Raw genomic sequence first — 22,281 nt, 5'->3', positions numbered from 1 at the left:
ACTTCTGTAGATTATGTGAAGTTGCAGGAGGACAATAGATGGCCGATCACATATTCTGTATGTGATCTTAGTCTCTCACCCCACTCTCACTTAACCACGTGGCGAGAGAAATGAGATAGGCCAGTACGATTCACCTCTACTGGCTCCCCTGCCTGACTTCAGACTTCAGGACCGCTGTGCCTAATGTCCATGTTTATGAACTATGTGCGTGATAAGCGGAATACTCCAGGAATGCATGGAAACATTACTTGGACAAATTTAAAGCGGACACATAATTACAATAAAGACTTCTTTATGTCATACGATTTACTAATCGTTGGGAAATACTCGCACCCTATCTTGTACAATGCAGAGAATTTTCATAGGTTTTGGCATATAACTTAATTTCTTAGTAAATATCCCTACTAGAAAAAAAAAACAAACATTTGTATACTTACAAAACATGGCAGCTGTATGCTCTGGAGGCATCGAACTTCGGCTTGATGGCCACTTCCATCCTGGCTGTGACATTTTACCCAAAAACCACAAAAGTTCTTCTTCGGGTGAATCGAATGTCATGTTGCTGTGTTTGCAATAGAGCCTATGTAAATAAAAAATATATCATATCAAGCGCCCCAACAATATTCTTAAGAAAGAAACACCTACCATTTCGGATGGATTTTCCAGCGTTTGCCATTGAAAAAGCTCAAAGTGTTGCTGCCTTTAATGTTCATACGATGAATTTCATCTTCAGTGCGAATTTGAAGACGATTGACACCGTATAGCTCGGGATAGGTTATCACCAAAGTGAAGGGTGTATTTTTAATAGCTGTCCAATAATATTGGCGCTTTACCCGAGCCACCCTTTTCTAAAAGAACAACATTTAAAGCATTAATTTGCAAATATAGAAATTATTTTAAAATATTTACCATTTCATCGAAATGATTTTTAACCAACATCCATTTGCTACCGGTCGATTGATTTATAATCGAATCGCGTATCTAAAATTAAACATGTGTTTGTAATTTATTTATATTCTGAGTTATTAAAGGCAGTTCTCCTTACCGTCAGTAGCACTGGATTAAAGTCTCTTGGCGGTCGATCATCATCCAATAATTCAACTTCTATCATATCCACGCTGTTATAAGCCGGCTTTAGAATATATCCTTGAAACTAAATATGAAAAAAGGAAAATTGTTAGTTGATTTAAAATGAGATTTAAGAAACACACATACATACATATGTATATAAATACTTACAATTGGACGAAAATCTGGATGGAACAATATATAACCATTGTTAGTTACAATGAAGGCATAGCCGTTAACGCCAAGCTATATTTTAGGGGGAGAGGGAATAAATGCAAATTATTTAAATCATTTGCCTAATGGATATTAACAAATGTCTCAAATCAAAGATAGATTACCACATGATGCATTTAAAATACTTTTTTTAATCAAATAGTTACTTATTACAGCTTCCTGACAAGTAATGAGAATGTTACTTAACGGCCGCAAGTTTTATAAAGTTCTTCGACAAAGGAGAGTCCCGAAAACACAATATACAAGTGTTCCGGCCAGCGGGAGTCGTATAACTCGGAATGTCTGTTCTAGATCTATGTCAGGATGAATGAAACATTAAGGAAGTGCTCGATTTATTACATCCAAATCCGCTAAGCCGAAACTTCGGTAAAATGCAATATATGATAGGAGGGGGTGTTGCAATTTAAAAGCAATCGACACTGAGGTAAGATCGAGAAAATCGTGAACTTTATGAGTCGTAACAATATCATGGTCACTCAAGAACAACTGCAGATTATAAAGTTGTGAATGCTACAAAATACTGAGGAAGTCTGTTCAATACAGACCTACATATCTCGCTTGATGACTCTCACATGGATCCCACATATGCATGGGGGTAGCTGTCAGATGTGGAACTGCCGATGTCGATTTTCTTACTCCAGATTGGGTGATGTAGGGGATGGAAGATACCAAGGAACGGTCCTGACCGGCTTTAACTTGGCAAATCCCAGGATTTATCTTGTTCCTCTTTCATCTCAAGTGGACACTGACCTCCCCATGGTGTCACCTGGGGAACTGCTTTTAACACCCGTTAGAGGTAGTGAGCTAACACGTGCAGCGCGTTCGCCCATATAAACGTTAAAAACATGGGTTTGGGTGTCGGGTTAGTAACCCTCCCCTAGAAAAAACAGCCTACTATGAAAAAACGAAAGAAAAGAAAAACAAACCCCTCTAAAGTTGACGAACCCCGCAAACGTTTTAAGGACCATGATCTGCGAATCTGCACCTGGAATGTTAGAGAATGTGCGGTTTACGCATTGGCAAATGTACTTGTTAAGTACAAGGCCGACATTACTGCCATACAGGAAATACGATGGATTGGGAAAGGCGTCACAACAACACCTAAAGGTGACGCACTGTATTATAGCTGCCATGACACAAAGCATGAGTTTGGTTGCGGATTTGTAGTTGGTCGGAGGTTAAAACATCTGGTCTCCAGCTTCACCCCAGTGAATGAAAGACTCGCTGCAATTCGATTAAAAGCAATATTCTTCAACATCAGCTTTATTTGCTCTCATGCCCCCACTGAAGACAAGGACGAACAGACCAAAGATATATTTTACGAGCGCTTAGAAGAAACTTGTGACCGTTGCCCTGCCCATGACATTAAAATTATACTAGGCGATTTTAATGCCATAATTGGAAAGGAGAATATCTTTGGCCCAACAGTCGGGAAATTCAGTCTCCACAGTGAAACATCTGACAATGGTATGAGTCTGATAGACTTTGCAGCTGCAAGAAACATGGTGGTTAGCAGTACCAGATTTAAGCATCTCAATATTCATAAGGGCACCTGGCTGTCGCCAGATCAAAGAACAAGAAATCAAATTGATTACGTTGTGATAGATGGAAGACATGCATCAAGCGTGTTAGATGTACGATCGTTCCGAGGTTCAAACATAGACTCGGACCACTACCTTGTTGCCGCAAAGGTACGTACCAGATTAAACGTAGCAAAAAAAGTGCGAAAAGACATAACATGGAAGATAGACATCGGTAAGCTGCAATCACAACAGATAGCCAAAGCATATTCCACTCAACTGGCCCAACTGCTTAATCAAAGCACTCCTCGTCCCGATAACATATCAGGACAATGGCAAAACATCGTCCACTCCATGCAAACAGCCGCAAAATCAGTACTTGGATACCAGAGACCTCTACCAAGGAATCCATGGTGTGACCAGGAGTGTCGTGCTGCTACCGAAGAGCATGCGGCATATAGGGCTACTTTACAATCAGTAGCAACGCGTAGCGCACGAGAGAGGTATCAGAAGAAAATGAGAGAGGAGAAACGTTTTTCCGCAGGAAAAAGAGAGAGATGAAAAAGCGGGAGGGTGAACAAATTGAGATGTACAGGAGACAGAATGAAGTCCGAAAATTCTACCAAAGAGTGAAACATCAAACTGATGGCTTTGGAACTGGCACATCCTCCTGTAGAAACCAGCAAGGTAATCTGGTAACTGATACAGATAGTGTGCTAAGGATATGGAAAGAGCATTTTTCCAAACTGTTGGTATCCAATAGTAGCGAAGTCGACGAAGATACCACAGATCCAATCCCAGAAGATGATATTGAATGTATACCACCCGGCCAAGATGAGGTAAAGACAGCAATAAAACGGCTAAAGAATAATAAGGCAGTAGGAGCTGATGGCCTACCAGCCGAGCTGTTTAAAACCTGAGGCGACACGCTGCACCATCTGGCAGGAAGAACGCGTACCCGACGATTGGAACCTGAGCATCCTGTATCCCGTCCATAAAAAAGGAGATAAGACTTTATTCTCCAACTATAGGAGCATAAGTCTTCTCCCTATCGCCTACAAAATAGAGTTAGGGATATTGTGCGAACGACTAAAGCCAATGGTCAACGAAATAATTGGACCATCCCAATGTGGCTTTAGACCTGGCAAGTCCACCATTGACCAGATATTTACCCTGCGGCACATCCTTGAGAAGACCCAAGAGAAGCAGATCGACACCTACCACCTTTTTGTCCATTATAAAACAGCCGCCGACAGCCCGCTAGGTATTCCATGCCATGTCTGAATTTGGTATCCCCGCAAAGCTCATTCGACTTTGTAAAATGACTCTAACTGACACAAGATCTTCAGTTAAAATAGAAAAGAACCTCTCCGAAGAGTTTTGTACCAAAATAGGATTCAGACAAGGAGACAGCCTTTCGTGTGACCTATTCAACATTTTGCTGGAAAAGGTAATACGAGAGGCAAACGTCAAAAGAAGTGGCACAATCTACACCAATAGCCACATGTTACTTGCTTATGCTGATGATATAGACACCATGGGACGATCAGTAAACGAAGTAACCGATACCTTTATGAAGGTCGAAAGATAATCTGCTAAAGTGGGTCTGGCGGTAAACGGCGAGAAGACCAAGTTGATGGTGTCGACGCGCAATGCATCCATTGAGATCGGACCAACTGTTGAAGTTGGTTCCTATAATTTTGAGGTAGTAAAAGACTTCGTATACGCCATCAGTTGTGAAATAAAAAGAAGAATTGTATTGGCCAACAGATGCTACTTTGGCTTAAGTAAGCACTTCAAAAACAAAGCCACAACTCGTCAAACAAAAATAACGCTTTACAAAACACTGATACTACCCGTGCTGATGTATGGTCCCGAAGCCTGGGTACTTGCGCAAGCAGATAAGGCAGTGCTTGGCGTGTTTGAGAGAAAAATTCTTCGAAAGATCTACAGACCAATCTGCTATACAACGACATCAATATAGTTAAACGTATCGAGATGCAGCGATTGCGTTGGCTAGACCATATAATAAGAATGAGCGATGATAAACCCTCTAAAAGGCGTATAAATTCGAGCCACATGGCGTTGCACGCAGAATTGGCAGGCCAAAGAATAGATGGCGCAAACAAGTGGATGATGAGATGACAGAGCGCGGTATTCCAGAAAGCGAAGCACTAAACAGAGAGAATTGGAGATCTTTTCTTAGTTCGGTCTATGGAACAAATGTTCTGTAATGGGCCAGCTAAGTAAGTAAGATTACACTGTGCGACAACAAAAAAAAAATGACAAGGAAAATCGAGTAGATTATAAAAGTAGAGCTAAAAATATGAGACAAGTGTATCGGCGTTTTTAAAGTTTACGTCGGAAAGTAACCAAAATAGGAGGGGTGAATACCGCCCATTTTTAATTTCCTCGAAATATTCGAATTAAGATATCTTGGAATCCTTGCATTTCAGGTATGTAGTGTCTTTGCCAACTTTACTCAGGAGGGTGTGGGGAATATTTTTGATAAAAATTTTAACCCTCATGCGGTCCATCAAAGGGGTCTTTTTTGTCCTTTTTTTGAAAATCTTTCAAAAACTCCTTAAAAATGTGATCGTATCAAATCCAAATATTCCAAAAAATTATTCGCCATAAAATTTTATATAGGTCTCAGAATACATTAAATCTGTAACTCTTGTCAAATCGCCAGGAATCTCTAAAAATGAAAAACACGTTTTAGGGTTAAAGTCGGACTTCATCTTAGTTTATTCAAAATTGTCCCAGAAAACATAATTTTAGAGAGATGATGTCAGAGAAAAAAATATTTTTCATCAAATTTCATTATGGGTCACCAAACCTTTTATAGCATGAAAATGTCAGTATCAATTTTGCTGAAAAAAAACATGAAAATATTTCCCAATTTTTTTGATGAAAAAGTTTTCCTTCTTTTTTCGAGATGATACATGAAAGTAATATGAAACTTGCTCCTAGGTGAAAAGTGTCAAAAGATGAAAAATTCAACAAAAAATTTCGCTAATAGTTTCAGAATAAACCATATATCTAGGTATACTATTTCCTTACAAAAATTAGAAATGTATATACATTAGGATGAAATTATGTGTTTTAATTTTGGACTGTTAATTTTACATAATTCCATACTGGATCAAAATCTAGCAAAATCCTTTACTTTTTGGGAATATTGTTAAAGAAAAAAGTGTTCCAAATGAAATTTCATTATGAGTCTCTGAATAAAAGAAATCTGTAAACATATCATATAACATTCTTAGCAGCCCTTGTTTTTGATATAGGGTTTAGAGCCATATTTTGCAATTTTTATCCAGATTGTCGTTGTGATTGGACACTATAAATATCAACTTGATGGTTTTTCATGTTGAATTCATACAGAAAATGTTGTGCGCTCCATTTAAACAGCTTTTGAGGCATTTGTGGTGAATATATATTTGAACAAGTAACAAAGTATCAGTCGGCTTTGTCGACAGAGATATACCCTCAGCCTGTGTGATTGAAATACTTTTTTCTCCCAAAAAGAAAGCTTTTGTATTTTGGGGGGTTTCAACCGACAAAAATATGGATTGGATTAAAGCTCACAGATTTGCGGGGAAGATCGATAGATAGAGCTTTTGAGCCTACGAAAAACATAATATAGCTGTAAACAGGGTCACTAGGAAACCCCCGGTAAAAATATCAAAAGGATTCTCGAACGGACCCTTACCAAACAAAAATGTTTAACATTTGTGTGGTTGGTACCCCAAGGATTGGACCGATAAGGCTCAAATTTGAACACGAACTAAGTTTGGACAAAATATTTCGACATCCAAAGTTTAGAACAGATCGGCTGTTCCGTTTGTGAGATATTGCGATTATTTTCTAACTTTTGTGGGGGAGTGGTCCTATAAGCACCACCTTTAAATTTCATCTAACAAGTAACAAAGTATCAGTCGGCTTTGCCGACAGAGATATACCCTCAGCCTGTGTGGATTGAAATACTTTTTTCTCCCGAAAAGAAAGTTTTTGTATTTTGGGGGGTTTCAACCGACAAAAATATGGATTGGTTTAAAGCTCACAGATTTGCGGGGAAGATCGATAGATAGAACTTTTGAGTCACACTAGTCTACGAAAAACATAATATCGCTGTAAACAGGGTCACTAGGAAACCCCAGGTAAAAATATCCAAAGGATACTCAAACGGACCCTTACCAAACAAAAATGTTGAACATTTGTGTGGTTGGTACCCCAAGGTTTGGACCGATAAGGCCCAAATTTGAACATGACCTAAGTTTGGACACAATATTTCGATATCCAAAGTTTGGACCAAATCGGCTGCTCCGTTTGTGAGATATTGCGAATATTTTCTAACTTTTGTGGGAGAGTGGACCTATAAGCACCACCTTCAAATTTCATCTAATATTCGAATAATAATATTACGATATCCAAAGTGTGGACGAAGGCAGTATTCGGTTCAAGCCACATCATATGGTGCCATAGGGGTTTTTTTACACCTTTTTGACTATTTTCTCAAGAAGTATGAACTTGCACCAGAAAAAACTTGTACTGTCGTAATTAAGGCCGCGAATGCAAGTTGCTTCCAAAAAATCAAAGTGATTCAAAGGCAGGTCTTAACGTGAATTTATCCAAAATTTTGTGTGTGAGGTACCCGAAGGAGTGGACAAATATAGTCCACATTCGAACCTGATCTATATATATCTGGTAGATATATTAGGATGTGTAAAGCATGGACTAAATCGGCCACTCCTATCAAGAGTTATAGTGCGCACAAATTTTCCGAACATTTTTGAACTTTTGTGGGGGAGGTACCTAAAGGAGTGGACCGATATGGCTTATCTTTAAACTTGAACTAAGTTTACACAAAATATTACAAAGGCCACATTTTGGACCGAATCGGTAGATCCGTTCGAGAGCAATATTGCGTTCCAACCGCTACACACGGTGTCATAGAGGTTTTTTTGCAACTTTTCTCAGAAAGTATGGACTTGCCCCTGATGAAACTGGTACCGTCGGATGGGGGTAGTGAATACAAGTTGCTACAAAAAATCAAAGCCGATCGAGAGCAGGTCCTAAACTGAACTTTTCCGAAATTTTGTGTGGGAGGTACCCGAAGGAGTGGACCGATTGAGTCCATATTGTAACCTCATCTAAGTCTGGTAGAAATTTCACGATGTGCAAAGTATGAACCAAATCGGTTACTCCACATTTTCGAACTTCCGTGGGGGAGGTACCGGAAGGACTGGACCGATATAATTCATATTCGAACTTAAACTAAGTTTGGACAAAATATTACGAAAACCAGATTTTGGACCGAAGCGGTTGATCCGTTCGAGAGTTATCGCGCGCTCCAGCCAGCCAGACGGACGGACATGGCTAAATCAACTCCAAATTGTCTGAAACACATTTCGTCCAAACATACTTGGGGTCTAAAACCATTACGAGTATTTCGATAAGGCACATTTTGCCCGTATGAATGTGTATATACCCTCGTCAGCATAAATGCTGGGGGTATAAAAATATAGAAAACTCAGATCAGAGCTACCAAAATTGCGTATTTTTAGTACTTCTAACTTAAATTGCGTAGTTAGGATATAACATATATAATATAATATATATTGTAGATAAACATTTCGTTACTTTGGTGACCCACAGTGAAATTTGACGAAGAATATTTTTGTCTTCGACGTCATCTCTCTAAAATTATATTTTGTGGGACAATTTTGAATAAACTCAGATGAAGTCCAACTTTAACCCTAAAACGTGTTTTTAATTTTTAGAGATTCCTGGCGATAAGATAAGATTTACAGATTTGGCATATTCTGAGACATATAGTAAAATTTTATGGCGAACAATTTTATCGGATATTTGAATTTGATATGACCACATTTTAAAGGAGTTTTTGAAAGATTTTCGAAAAAAGGACGACGAAGACTCCTTTGATGTTATGGAACACGTTCTAGCAAACGAGGATTCTCCTGTACCCCATTTCGACTCTAGCGAGGTACATCGTGGTTACAGGATGATCAAATGTATGGATGAGTACTCGAAGGAATTTCTAGAAAAAAGCATATCTAAGCTTAGCGATGCTTGGGACGGCATCGGCCTGAGGCTGATCCCGGCCCAAGAAATCCCGATGAGACCTCGTGCCAGAGTTTGGTTGCCCAAGATAGAGTGCGACGGAACCTAGCTGCTGAAATGTCTGGCGAAGATTAACAAAGATGTTCCGATGGACGAGTGGTCCGTAATCGCCACAGAGCCACCTAACAATAACAGCATGAGCTTAGTTCTCTCAATTACTGAGGCCGGAGTAGAGGCTCTCGAAAGATTGGGGAACAAGTTGTTCTTTTGTATAAGGGAAGCCAAAGTCAAAATACTACGCCCACATGGCCCGAATGGCGAAGACGATGAGGTTGACATTGACGATGCCGGTAAGCTGCTTGACAACATGCAGCTAGAGGGGCCATCCACATCTTCACCCAATAAAAATGATGTTTAAGGTCGTGCAGATCAATCTGAAGCACTCGAGAATCGCTTCAGATAACCTGCGGATCCTTCTGGTTGAGAAGGATCTAGACATAGGCATCATCCAGGAGCCCTACGTTTACGATAACGTAGTAAAAGGCTTGGATAACAGAGGTTACAAGACCATATACATGAAGGATAATGGTAAGCCTAGATCATGTTTAATTGTTAAAAACACCATAAACGCTTTCTTTTGTCCCCAGTTTAGCACAGCGGACTTCACCGTTGCAAGAGTGGAACTGGAAAACGGTAAGCAGTTCCTTATTGCCTCTTGCTACATGGCCCACTCAAGGGAAGCTCCACCAAGCGAGGTCTCGAGCTTCATGGGGGCCATTCTACCACACGACACTATAATCATTGGCTGCGACGCTAACGCAAGACATACCCTGTGGGGCAGCACTGAAACAAACGACAGAGGTGAGTCAGTTTTAGATTTCATAAATACTAACAACCTCACAATATGCAACAGAGGTACTAACCCAACTTTTGTATTTCCAAGCTCGGAGAACTCACTCATCGATCTCACGCTAGTATCAGACAGACGACAAATTGAAATAGATAACTGGATAGTATCCGATAAGAGGTCCTTCTCAGATCACAATTGGATACTATTCAATATATCTGAAAAGGCAACGCCCACTAAATGTTTTCGCAATCCTAAAAGAACGAACTGGGAAATGTTCAAAAGGGTTCTGAAAGACAAACTTCCAAATATTCCACATGCAGATGAAACCACAGCAGATATAGAAAAGGATGTATCCATTCTAGAAAAATCCTTAGATACAGCTTTTAAAGTCTCATGCCCACTGACGCGCTCAAAGAAACATTATCCACCATGGTGGACGTCCGAGCTATCAAGACTAAGAAAACAATCACGAAAAGCATTCAACGTCAGCTACCAAAGCGGATCCTGGCAGCCATATAAGGATAAGCTTAAAGAATACAAAGTAATAGCCAAGGCAAAAAAGCAATCCTGGATTGAATTCTGTGGATCTCTAGATAGCACCAAAGATACAGCCAGACTAAGCAAAGTTATGGCAAAGGGTCACTCGAATCCCACATACATAAAGAGAAATAACGGTACCTGGTCAGAAAACTCGGCCGAATCTCTTGAAATCCTTCTTACGACGCACTTCCCCGGTTGCACGGATAGAACCATCGAAGAGCAACCCAATACAGCTATAAATAAAGACAAAATTGAAGCCGAAAAGATAATAAGTCCGAGTAAAGTTACATGGGCTATTAACAGCTTCTCTCCCTACAAATCTCCGGGGCCAGATGGTATTATACCAAAAATGCTTCAAAGCGCGGAGAGCATAATTAACCCTTGGTTAGTACACATATACAGTAGATGTCTATACCTAAACTACGTCGCTACGAGTTGGAGACAGGTAAAGGTTGTTTTCATACCCAAAGCTGGAAAACGTAGTCACGAATTTCTGCTTAAAACACTCGAAAGGCTCATCGACGTGTATATTCGAGAAAAGATGGAGAACTCAAATAACATATCTTCAAGTCAACACGCTTACCTTAAAGGACGCTCGACAGACACAGCCCTACATGAAGTCGTTAGGACTATTGAGATGTCCTTGGAGCACAAACAATACACCTTAGCCGCTTTCTTGGATATAGAAGGCGCTTTCAACAACGTTAGCACCTCAGCAATAGAACAAGCTCTATATAACTTCGGCGTGGAACCATTCATCAGTGGTTGGATTACCACCATGCTGCAGAGTAGAGTCATTAATGCCACACTGGGAAATAGCATGCTGTCGAAGCACGAACATAAATCGAGGAACCCCACAGGGAGGGGTGATCTCGCCACTGCTTTGGCTCCTTGTGATTAATGAAATCCTAAGCAAACTTGACCATATGGGGATTAAGGTGGTTGCTTATGCGGACGATGTGGTAATGCTCGTCTCTGGTTTATTTCCGTCCGTGCTGAGTGACATCATGAGCGGAGCCCTGAGAACACTGGATACTTGGGCCACAATTAGTGGTCTGGGGGTGAATCCAGGGAAGACTGAGATGGTGCTATTAACTACAAAAACCAAATATGCAATCACCAATCTTCCTCGACTACGAGGTCAAGAAATACCACTATCAGATCACGCCAAATACCTAGGCGTTATCCTAGATTCAAAACTGTCATGGAAACGTAACATGGAACATCGTGCTCATAAAGCAACCGTTGCATACTACACATGTCGCAAAATGTTTGGGAGCCGCTGGGGTCTCAAACCCAAAATGGTGTTATGAATGTACACCAGCATTAGTTTGGTGGCCAACAGTGGGAAAGAAAACAATTCAGAGAAAACTATACAACATACAAAGATCGGCATGCATCGGGGTGACAGGGGCAATGAGAACTTGTCCGGCTGAAACCCTCAATACAATGATGCATATACTGCCAATAGATCTACACATTAAAGCAACTGCGGCCTGCAATGCTGCAAGGCTACGTGCTCAAGGATCGTGGAGAGACAGAGCTTACAGACATGCCTGTGTGCTTCTCAAACTACCAAGAAAATTAGCAACTAATGCTGATTACTGCACACCTGCAATAACTTTTGATCAGCCTCTTAAAGTTAAATTTCCAAGCAGGAAAGAATGGAAAAATAGAACTCCACTGACGGGGTACGACATCAGTGTATACACGGACTGCTCTAAGATGAATTGTGGAGTCGGCTCTGGTGTCTACTCGGAAGAAGCAAACACATCTAAATCCACAAAGCTACCTGAAGATTGAAGTGTTTTTCAGGCGGAGATACTGGCTATAAAGGAAGCTTGTAATATACTTCTACAGCACCCCTCACCAAACTCAATAGGAATTTTTGTCGACAGTCAAGCGGCGCTCCTAGCATTGAAGTCAAACATTGTCTCATCAAAGCTGGTGAAGGAATGTAAAGAAGAACTTGCTAAGCTAGGGCTTCTGACCAGAGTAGTTCTTACTTGGATCCCAGGTCATAAGGGTCTTGTTGGAAACGAAAAAGCAGACGAACTAGCTAGAGCGGGATCTGCCTCTAACGAACTTCCAAGGGCGTCAGTCGCAACACCAATGGGAGTAGTTAAAGGGGATATCTTCAAATACTATCTTTCACAAGCAGAGATCAGATGGGACAAGACTGAAACCTGCAAAATATCAAAATATACATGGCCACACTACAACATCAAACGTACAAAGTTCCTGATTAGCCAAAATCGACGGAACCTGGCAAGACTAATTGCGGTGCTAACCGGTCATTGGGCCATTGGTAACCATGCAAAGCGCTTACATATTCCACACAATGACTACTGTCGCAGCTGCGGAAACGAAGAAGAGGAAGAAACGGTTGAAGACCTCCTCTGTTCCTGCCCTGCACAATTGCAAAGAAGATTTAAAACTCTTGGACGACCGTTCCTACACGATCTTGCTGAGACAACCGAACTAGGTCTGGGGGACCTTCTGAGGTTTCTCAATTTATCAGGCTGGATATAATTTACCAACATATAACGGAATAACAATCTCTACCCGAGTGGTGTGGTTTTCAAAACGGTATATTTTAACATACTAATTGAGGCTATGAAGATTATAGCCACCACGTAAACCAACCAACCAACCTTTGATGAACCGCACGAGTGTTAAAATTTTTAGCAAATAAATTCCAAAGACACTATATACCTAAATTTCAAGATGTCTTAACTCGAATATTTCGAAAAAAAAAAACTAGAAATGGACGGAACTTGCCCCGCCTACTTTGGTTACTTTCCGATGTAAAAGTTAAAAACGCCAATACACGTGTCTCATATTTTTAGCTCTGCTTTCATATTCTACTCAGTTTTCCTTGTCTTTTTTTTTTTGTTTGTTTTTTTGTTTTGATGTCGCACTGTGTTATTTATAATTATACCTTGCTGTTTACGATAGATTCAAACAGATTTTAATTTTATTTTTTTACTTACCAAAAATGGTGATAGCAATCGTTTGATGTCCCTTATTGGCACGTCTGTACCGGCAACACCCAGTAAATTGGCAACTTTGGTCTAAATGCGAATATGAAAAGTTGTGTTATTAACTAAATCATTAAAAATAATATACGGCGTTGATTACGACATTTTACAAAAGCGACAACTAAGTATACAGAAATAAAAAAAGTAAAAACAATATATAAATTACACTAATGTTATATGTTTATCTTTGACAAGGATAAGAAAGTAATATAAACACTAAAAATAAAATTGAAATATATAGAAAGCAAAAAAATATATATAGAGTTATTTAAAGATATAATTCGATTAATCTCACATAAAACGTACTAACCACCAAAAAACGGTTAAAATAAACTTTAGATATTTGACTTACTACAGATTATAACGGACTATTCTAAATTATGCCAATGGTAATTTTGTAACTAACTAATGGATACGATGGTTTAACGGTTTGAGTTCGCTAAAAGTTTCTAATAACCGTTTTTCAACTCTATATATGCAGATAAAAAGCATATATTTTCTTTTAAATGAAATTATGACAATTATTCTAAAAATAATTAAAATTCAAATAATAACAGCAAAATAATATTTTTTGTTTAGGTTTCAAAAAAGCTTGGTTAGTGTGTATTTTGTATTATGTGGATTATTTGGTGACACTAAAATGAGACAATTTCAAATAATAAAACAGTAAAACCAAATTTGTTTTAATAAAAATTACATAATATTGTATGATTGGATATTATTTTATATGCTTTTAATAAGATTCACAATTTATTGATCATAGTTAAAAAAATCGAATTTTCAATTTTAAACTAAATTAACACTTAAAACATTTATATAATAACATGAAACAATTGAACAATAGGTTTCTTAATATGGCATATAAAGCGTTTTTCTTCATTTGCCAAGCAAGCGTTTGTTTTTCTTTCGAATTTCTCTTTGATACAGCAAAATTTTCTTTCATCATCTTATTTCGTTATTAAGTTGTAGATTGGTAAATGTAAATGTAGGTACGAGTATATTTGCATGGTTTCTTACAGTATTACAATCGGGCCATACAACTTCCTTAGGTTTAGTCTTTAATCCATAATCCAGACTCACTTCAATACACTGTTTCAATTAGACGATGGAAATTCAGTATTAATACTTATGTTGAAACCGTATAAATTGTAACAGATAAGCCATCAAAATTGCTGCGCCGCACCGAAATTATACAGTCCTTGTCCAATTAGGCGTCTAGTTTGAAAACATATATCGTCTGCTACGCACGAAAAGGTAGTAAGTCCACGTTTTTGTTACAGAATGATAGTACAATTAAAACACGTCGTATTATGTAAAGAAAATGGTATTATGTCGCTTTTTTCTATATGTATTGCCCCAGTAGGAAAAGGTCGCACTATGTCGCGAGTTCATATTAAATGTGACCAAAAATAGAAGGAGTTATCGTAGGTGCATCAATTTTAGTAGACGTACTTATTGTTGCCTTACAATCTCGAGGACAAAAAACTGGGATGTTCGGTCCACGTTTTGATATAGCCCCCATAGAACCGAACCTCCCGATTTTCGGTATTTTGAAAGTTTTAGTCACAATAAAAAACCGAAATGATTGAAATTTGGTGTTTAGTCTTCGGCAGAGAGAAACATTCCAACAGAGAATTGTGGGTGTAAGTCCACGTTTTGATATAGCCCCCATATAACGGTACCTCCCGATTTTCGGTATATTGAAGATTTTAGCCTCATTATAACACCGAAATTGCTGAAATTTGGTATTTATTCTTCGTTGGGGTATAAAACGTTCCCCTTAACATTTTTGGGTATATGTCCACGCCTTCATATAGCCCCCAAAGGACGGTACCTTCCGATTTTCGGTGTTTGGAAGGTTTTAGCCTCATTTGGTCTGTTCCTTTAAAAAATCGTAAAAGTGGTGAAGTGATCTCATATAAATTGTATGCTTGTTAAAGTAAAGGAACGCTTTGCAGGTTAAAAATGGTAAGAAATGGTAACCTCAGGCAGGTAAAGGAACAAAGCTATTATCACACCGAAATGGCTGAAAATTGGTATTTTGTCTTCGTTGGGGGTATATAACTCTCCACCTGAAATCTGTCAGTGTAGAACCGTACCTACGGATTTTCTGTATTTTAAATGTTTTGCCCTCAATTAAGTACCTAATAATCTTGCTTTTGGACGAGAGACTTTTAAAAATATAATTTTTTTAGAAAAAATTGTCATTTTTGACCACTTGTCGGTTTTTAACAGAGCTCCGATTTACTCGCGAGTGAAATTTTGGGGTGAGGTGGTAATTTTTTTTGGGTGCAATTTTTTGGTTGGTGTTGGGCAAGTTTTTTAGGGGGTGGGATAAGTTTTTGTTTGGTGCTGGGGAGGGGGAGGCGGTGAGTAACCCCCCTCAATTTGCTCTAATTCGAGGAGAGTTTCACTCGCGAGTGGAATTCGAGCGAGTATTCGGAGCTCTGGTTTTTAAAGAAAAATTCTCATTTTTGAAGAAAACAGGTCAGTGTATTCAATAAGCCCACAAAAAATATGAAGACTGAAAGCCAAATTTCAGACATTTCGAAATGTCTCAACAAACATTCAAAACTATATGAGGAAATGGTCGTAAGTTCAAAGATATCAAGTTATCTTCCAAACGCGATGGAATTCTATCAAACAAAATATAGGTAATGAAGTGGAAAAAATAAACGAAGGATACTGCTTTTACCACCATAATAAAATCTTTAATACAGAAAGCGGTATAATGTTTTTTCTTCCTCCTGAAAAATTTCTAAAAATGGACTTACGAACTTTCCGTGCATAGCAGATGATATATATAATGACGTATTTTAAATTGTTCTTAATGTTCGCAGTATTATTTAATTTACATAGGTCAAAGATGGTGAGCCCGTTCACTAACGATAAAAAAAACTTGGATCTAGACGTCAGATTAATTAGCTATCCTCAGAAGGGACAAGGGTGACTTCCCAGCAAACCAATCGTACCTACATCGTGACGAAATCGGAACAAAATTCGGACGCTACGTCCGATGTCGGATCCGAAATCGTAACGCAAGTTGTATGAAGTGGTTGACATAATTTCGAAACGACATGTCGGAGCTAAATCGGATAGATTTCTGCAAAAAATCTGAACGAAATCGGAAGAAAATCCTTGGGAAAATCGAAATGCGAATTTTTTCTTCCGAATTTTCGTATAGATTTTTGAACGATTTCGGAATAGTGTCGTATGAAAATAGGAGGTACCTTCCGAATCTTCGTAAAGATTTCTGAACGATTTAGGAATAAAAAAAAATTTCTCTGACGCGTCTTTTTTATTAATAGATCTTTGTTATGTTTTTATTGGAAGATTTTAATTTCAAACGTTCTAATGATTTTCACTGTTGGTATTATTTCGTAGTTATAGTGGAACAATGTACACTTTGTGTACGAATATGTTGAGCCTATCAGCACTAGTTTGAGTTATTTATTATATGTTGCATATATATTTAAAATATTTAAAAACTGTATATGCGAATTTTATAAAAAGCCATTTTCCTTTTTGACAACAAACTAAAATGAAACCAACCACCTTTCGTATATATCTAACAGCAAAGAGTTAGATATATCCAAAAGGTGGTTGTTGTACGAAGGGAAATTTGTTTACGACATATCGATCCGAATTCGTACCGAAATCGGAAGAAAAACATTGGTATATTCAAAGAGAAATTTATTTTCAACATTCTCTCCGAAATCGGGACGAATTCTGGATGAATCCGCTATGAAAAATCGTATAGAAATCGGAACGACATCTGAACGATTGTGCTTCCGAAATTGTTCAGATGTGTCGGACATCCGACATTAGGTTTGCTGGGTTCTGTCATATCAATGAGTGCACATAGATTCATATTGGCTCAATGATACTACTACTTTATACGTCTATTTTTATCGTCGTTTCTGTGCAGGGATTGAACTCCAGACCTTCTGACAACAAAGCGAACGTGCTTACCACTGCACCACGGGGCTCTGTGTAAATAAAATTGATAGGAATAAAAACCTCCTTAATGTTGAAATTAAGCACACACAGAGAAGACATATGGTCGAAGGAACATGTTTTGTGAACGAAATATTTAGGTTATTTTAAATTTGTGTAAATTAATGTTGTTGCCTTTACCTACATCTACATACTTTTTTGCTCCTGCAGAAATATATGATCACTACAAGAGTACATATTTTTTACAATTTGGTTTTGCTCTAAATATACCTATGGTAAAAACCAAAAAAGTTTTACAATCGATGAATCCGAGTTTCACCCTCTCAGAATTCGCGAACTATTGACATATTCTATATAATATGACAGAATTTTTTTAAAATGAAATGTTTTAGGATTGGTCTCATAATATCGACCATTAAAAATAATTTACGTGGAAGCTGTCTTGGCATCAATGTAGAAAAATGGGTACACATGGGTTGAAGCCAACACGATTTTTTATGTTCCTTTTCGATTTCTGGCCTAAGCTTACATTTCATGGACCTATGTCCAAAATAAGAATCAAAGAATACTCAATGGGCAACATGATACTAGGGTATGGTTTTTCGATATTTTAACTGTATTTACCTAAATTTGATGCTGACATTTTGAAACCTGACTATTTTTTGCTTGAAAATGTACAAGTGTCAGTCAATTCCCTTTGAAACCCGCGTGAATTTAGTTTTTTTTATGTGACGGATCTAAAAAGCCATTCCGCGTTCAAACCCATCCACTGAAACGGTGGATGTATATATTCACAATACACGTTTTACGCCTTAAATATTTTTAGTTTAAACATATTTTGTCTCTGCGTGCGACTGTATCCAGAGTTACAGGTCATTTATTTAGAATTTAAGGTATTCCATACATTAACCAAATATCAAATATGGATTAATGTAGCGGCAAAAGTGTTATCTAAGGGAGCACGAAAACTTCGGTGAAAAACTGCAAATGTAATGATTAGCAGAAGACCATTTCGTCTAACCTGTCTACCTGCTTGTCTCCAAATGACAGTGAATCTCCCCTTACCAGAAATGTACAACAAAATATACTTCATGTTGGCCATGCCAAGGGAACAGAGTATTCTTTGTTGACAATAAAAAATTTCGGACTTTCAGGGCCCTTAGAACAACAAAAAAGGGAAAAAGTATACGTCGGCTTATATATTCAGCCTGTGTATACGAACAAATCAAATACCGACTACACAACCGAAATTGGCCTTGTTTGGCCGTACTAACTTGCCGACAACATATCGAGACTGTTTTCGGTATTTATCTTAATGATTGTGGACGTTCTGAATAAATATTTAACTTTTGCTAATAAATTTGAATTCAATCAAAGCGCAAAAGTTTGAACTGTTGTGGAGTATCTGATGGAATGGGCCAACATAGTCTATTTATACCCTACACCACTATGTGGTAAGGGGTATTATGTGTTAGTGCATTTGTATGTAACATACAAAAGGAAGCGAGATAGACCCATAGTTCCTTCTATAGTTTTCTGAGTCGATTTATGCATGTCCGTCCGTTCACAACATACAGGTCGCATTTGTTAACCGATTTCGCTGAAAATTGGGGAATACCATTTTTTTAGCCGTCGGAAGATCAAGTTCGAAGATTGGCTATATCGGTCCAAGTTTTGGTATAGCCCCCATATAACGGTACCTCCCGATTTAAGGTATTTTAAGGATCTTAGCCGCATTTGTTGCCCAAACCAGCTGAAATTTTACATTTGAGGTTCCCAATGGCCGCGAAATTGCTCCACTAAAAATTGTCAAGATAGGTCCACGGTTCGGTATAGTCCCCATATAACGATACCTCCCGATTTAAGGTATTTTATGGATCTTAGCCACATTTTTTGCCCAAACTAGCTGAAATTTTACATTTGAGGTTCTCAATGGCCGCGAAATGGCTCCACTAAAAATTGTCAAGATAGGTCCACGGTTCGGTATAGTCCCCATATAACGATACCTCCCGATTTAAGGTATTTTAGGGATCTTAGCCACATTTTTTGCTTGAACTAGCTGAAATTTTACATATGTGGTTCCCGGTGGCCACGAAATTTCGCCACTTAAAATTGTTAAGATAGGTCCATGTTTTTTGTAGCCCCCATATAACGGTACCTCCCGATTTTAGGTATTTTAACGATTTTCCCCAAATATGGCTCCAATTTGCGTATTGGGATGTATACTAATTATTCCATTTTTACATATTTCGACTGGTGTAGGGTATTACATAGTCGGCCCCGCCCGACTTTGGTCTTTTCCTACTGGTTTAAAAGTGAATCTTATGTTGGAATTCATTCCCTTCTTATTTATCACGCCCACCAGACAATTTAACTGGTCACGAAGGTCGAACTTGCCCGCGAAAATAATAGCATCTCTGAAAACAGGATCACCAGTAGCAAAAACAATTAAAAAGATTTTTACACAGCCCTTAAACTGCACTTAAGCGAAATATTAAACTTTGTGATGGTGGTATAGATGCTGTCCAACGCAGACCATCTGGGAAGTTGACGTACAATTCGAAAAAATTTACGATTTGCAAAGTTTCTGTATCGTCAGTCATTTTCATTGGGACTGACCGGTTTTTTTACAGATTTTGGTCCATTATCTCAGGAAATATGGACTTTTCCCCGAAAAAATTGTTCCGTCGTAATAGAAAATATTGAGAGGATCTTCGAACTTAAACTAAGTTTGATGAAATTATTAGGATGTACCGAATCGGTTACTCCGGTCCATTCCATGCACACTGCCGCAAAATTCATAATTGGATAACAGAGACCTCCAACAAGAAACCCATGGTATGACCTGGAGTGTCGTGATGCTACCGAAGAGAAGAATTCGGGGTATCCTGATAGCAATGAAAATTCCAATTGTCGCAAATAAATTAGTCCAGAACTAGTTCTAAGCCTTACTAATTCAAAATCGTCCCCACGTAAAGCGAAGGGAACCAATTGACACATTTTTATTCCCCGAGTAATTGATGAGGCAGAGATGCCAACTGTTCCGAAGTAAAAATCGCTACATACCACATATGTACGTACCACATGTCTGTAGCGATTTTTACCTCGGAACGGTTGGGATCCCTGCTTAAACAGTGGTTTATGTACGTCATAAATCATCACAAGTAGCGGGAAAACCATCAACTTGCATTCCTTCGATGAGGCGTCAGTTGCGATAAATGGAACGTGAGAGAATAATGTATGCTCAAAACATAAGTCTGATTCCTATTGCATTTACGATAGTGTGTGGGATAAATCCTATGGTCAGCGAAATAATTGGGACATACCAATACCTGGGAAATCCACAATTTACCAGATATTTACCTTGCGACAACAGACCAAAGAGATGCAGATCAACACCTACCATATTTCTTTTTTCGAATAATATAATATGTCCATCAAGAACTTCTTGATAACGATTATGTGTAGTCAACGCAAAGTTCCCTTAAGCTTGGGTTAAACATGTAGCATTTACTTTAATACGGGATACGACTCAAATTATTTGAGTAAGGATGGTAAATCATTTAAAATAAAAAATATCGGATCCGAATCTTAAATTCGAAATATTTGCTCTAAACCGCATGTGTATAGCTATTTAACTAAATTACTTTATTCCAAACTACAATTCTATTTATATATACCATTTATTGCAAATTTTATGGGTATCGTTCCAATATTTATCTACCTTTTCTTTAAGAAATAAATATCTGCGACATTGTTTTTCTATTATACTCGTATATGTTGTTTGGTCTATATACTTATGTGGGTTAAATACTTTCTAAACAAATTTACGTAAATATATGTTAAGTTACAATCGTTTGATGTTAGACAAAGTACTCTATAAGGATTGTTTTTCGATTTTTTTCCAAAATCTTCTAAAATGGTAAACTTTTTTAAAAAAAAATACTCTATTTTTGGACTTTGATTATATTCCAAAGTTTATTCAACTGTTTACGACTTTGTTTCTGCCAAATTTACTGGAAATTCTATAACAACTGCTTTACGCTATATAAGTTTTATGGATTTCTATTGGATTAAACGGATCGATTATAGCTGACAAACGTTTTTGTTTTCTATTTTATTTAGAATACCTCACGTGTTTGCAATTCCCATAGGGCTTCATTTATTAAAACCAGTTCGGTGATATTCTGTTAGAAATATTGTAGTTGTTGTTTGTTTTGTTTTTTACATTAGTATTGAAAAAGAAAATCTCAGTTAATAATGTTAATTGAAATTATTTGAAGAATTTGTGTGTGGGTGTGTTGTTTTTAAAACAAATACAAAAAATATACATTTCTGTTACATTGTCAGTGGTTGTTTGAGTGTCGGTGCATTAGTGTTGTATTTTTTGGCGTGTCTTAAAGCTTAAACATGTATTGGAATTACAAAAGTTCAATAATTCCAAAAAATTAAAATATTTTTTTATGATAAACAGATATTTTTGTATGAATGAATAAATGAATCAATACTTACGGCATTCTCGCGACGATCATAGACTGGCATTGAAACGGTGGTCATAAACTTATAAATATCGGAGTCGGTTGGTTGGTCCCAGGCCTAATAAAATGTAGAAAAAGAAGGTATTTTAATTAATACAGTAAAAAAATATGACAAAACTTTGCAAACTCAATCAACAATAACATATCGGATGATGATTTTAACAAGCTAAAGATACCCCCAAAACCAAATCCAAAAATCCTGACAATCTGTAACGTGACGTAATGACGTATACATATATGTACATAATACACACAATACCGGCTACCACCCAGTACAATACAGTCCCACTGAACAGCTATTCAATACGTAGCAAACGCTGCATTACATCTACATCTACTCGTAGTGTAGCAACATGTAACGCAACGGAGAGTTCGGTTCCAGTCTAACTTTACTGTAATCATTATTAACGTGCACAACATATAATTCTTATTTACTTTATACTTCC

The 22,281-nt window shown here is 37.9% G+C and overlaps 1 protein-coding gene across 4 annotated transcripts in view; it reads right to left on the bottom strand.

Annotated features, from left to right (window-relative positions):
* stj (voltage-dependent calcium channel subunit straightjacket) overlaps positions 1-22,281 on the bottom strand; it is a 168,729-nt gene that overhangs the window by 64,326 nt on the left and 82,122 nt on the right. For all 4 annotated transcript variants that reach the window (XM_073984681.1, XM_073984682.1, XM_073984683.1 and 1 more), the window contains 6 exons: positions 13,293-13,373; positions 1,240-1,314; positions 1,046-1,153; positions 910-981; positions 646-848; positions 438-580 (listed from right to left, as the gene is read on the bottom strand). In XM_073984681.1, the coding sequence (XP_073840782.1) occupies positions 438-580; positions 646-848; positions 910-981; positions 1,046-1,153; positions 1,240-1,314; positions 13,293-13,373 (682 nt within the window). The remainder of the gene's footprint in view (positions 1-437; positions 581-645; positions 849-909; positions 982-1,045; positions 1,154-1,239; positions 1,315-13,292; positions 13,374-22,281) is intronic.

Source organism: Musca autumnalis, unplaced genomic scaffold (assembly GCF_047663935.1).
Source record: "Musca autumnalis isolate F117 unplaced genomic scaffold, ASM4766393v1 scaffold_4, whole genome shotgun sequence".
Taxonomy (NCBI): domain Eukaryota; kingdom Metazoa; phylum Arthropoda; class Insecta; order Diptera; family Muscidae; genus Musca; species Musca autumnalis.
Note: the sequence above shows the minus strand (reverse complement) of the source record. Positions and strands in the feature narration are given on the sequence as shown.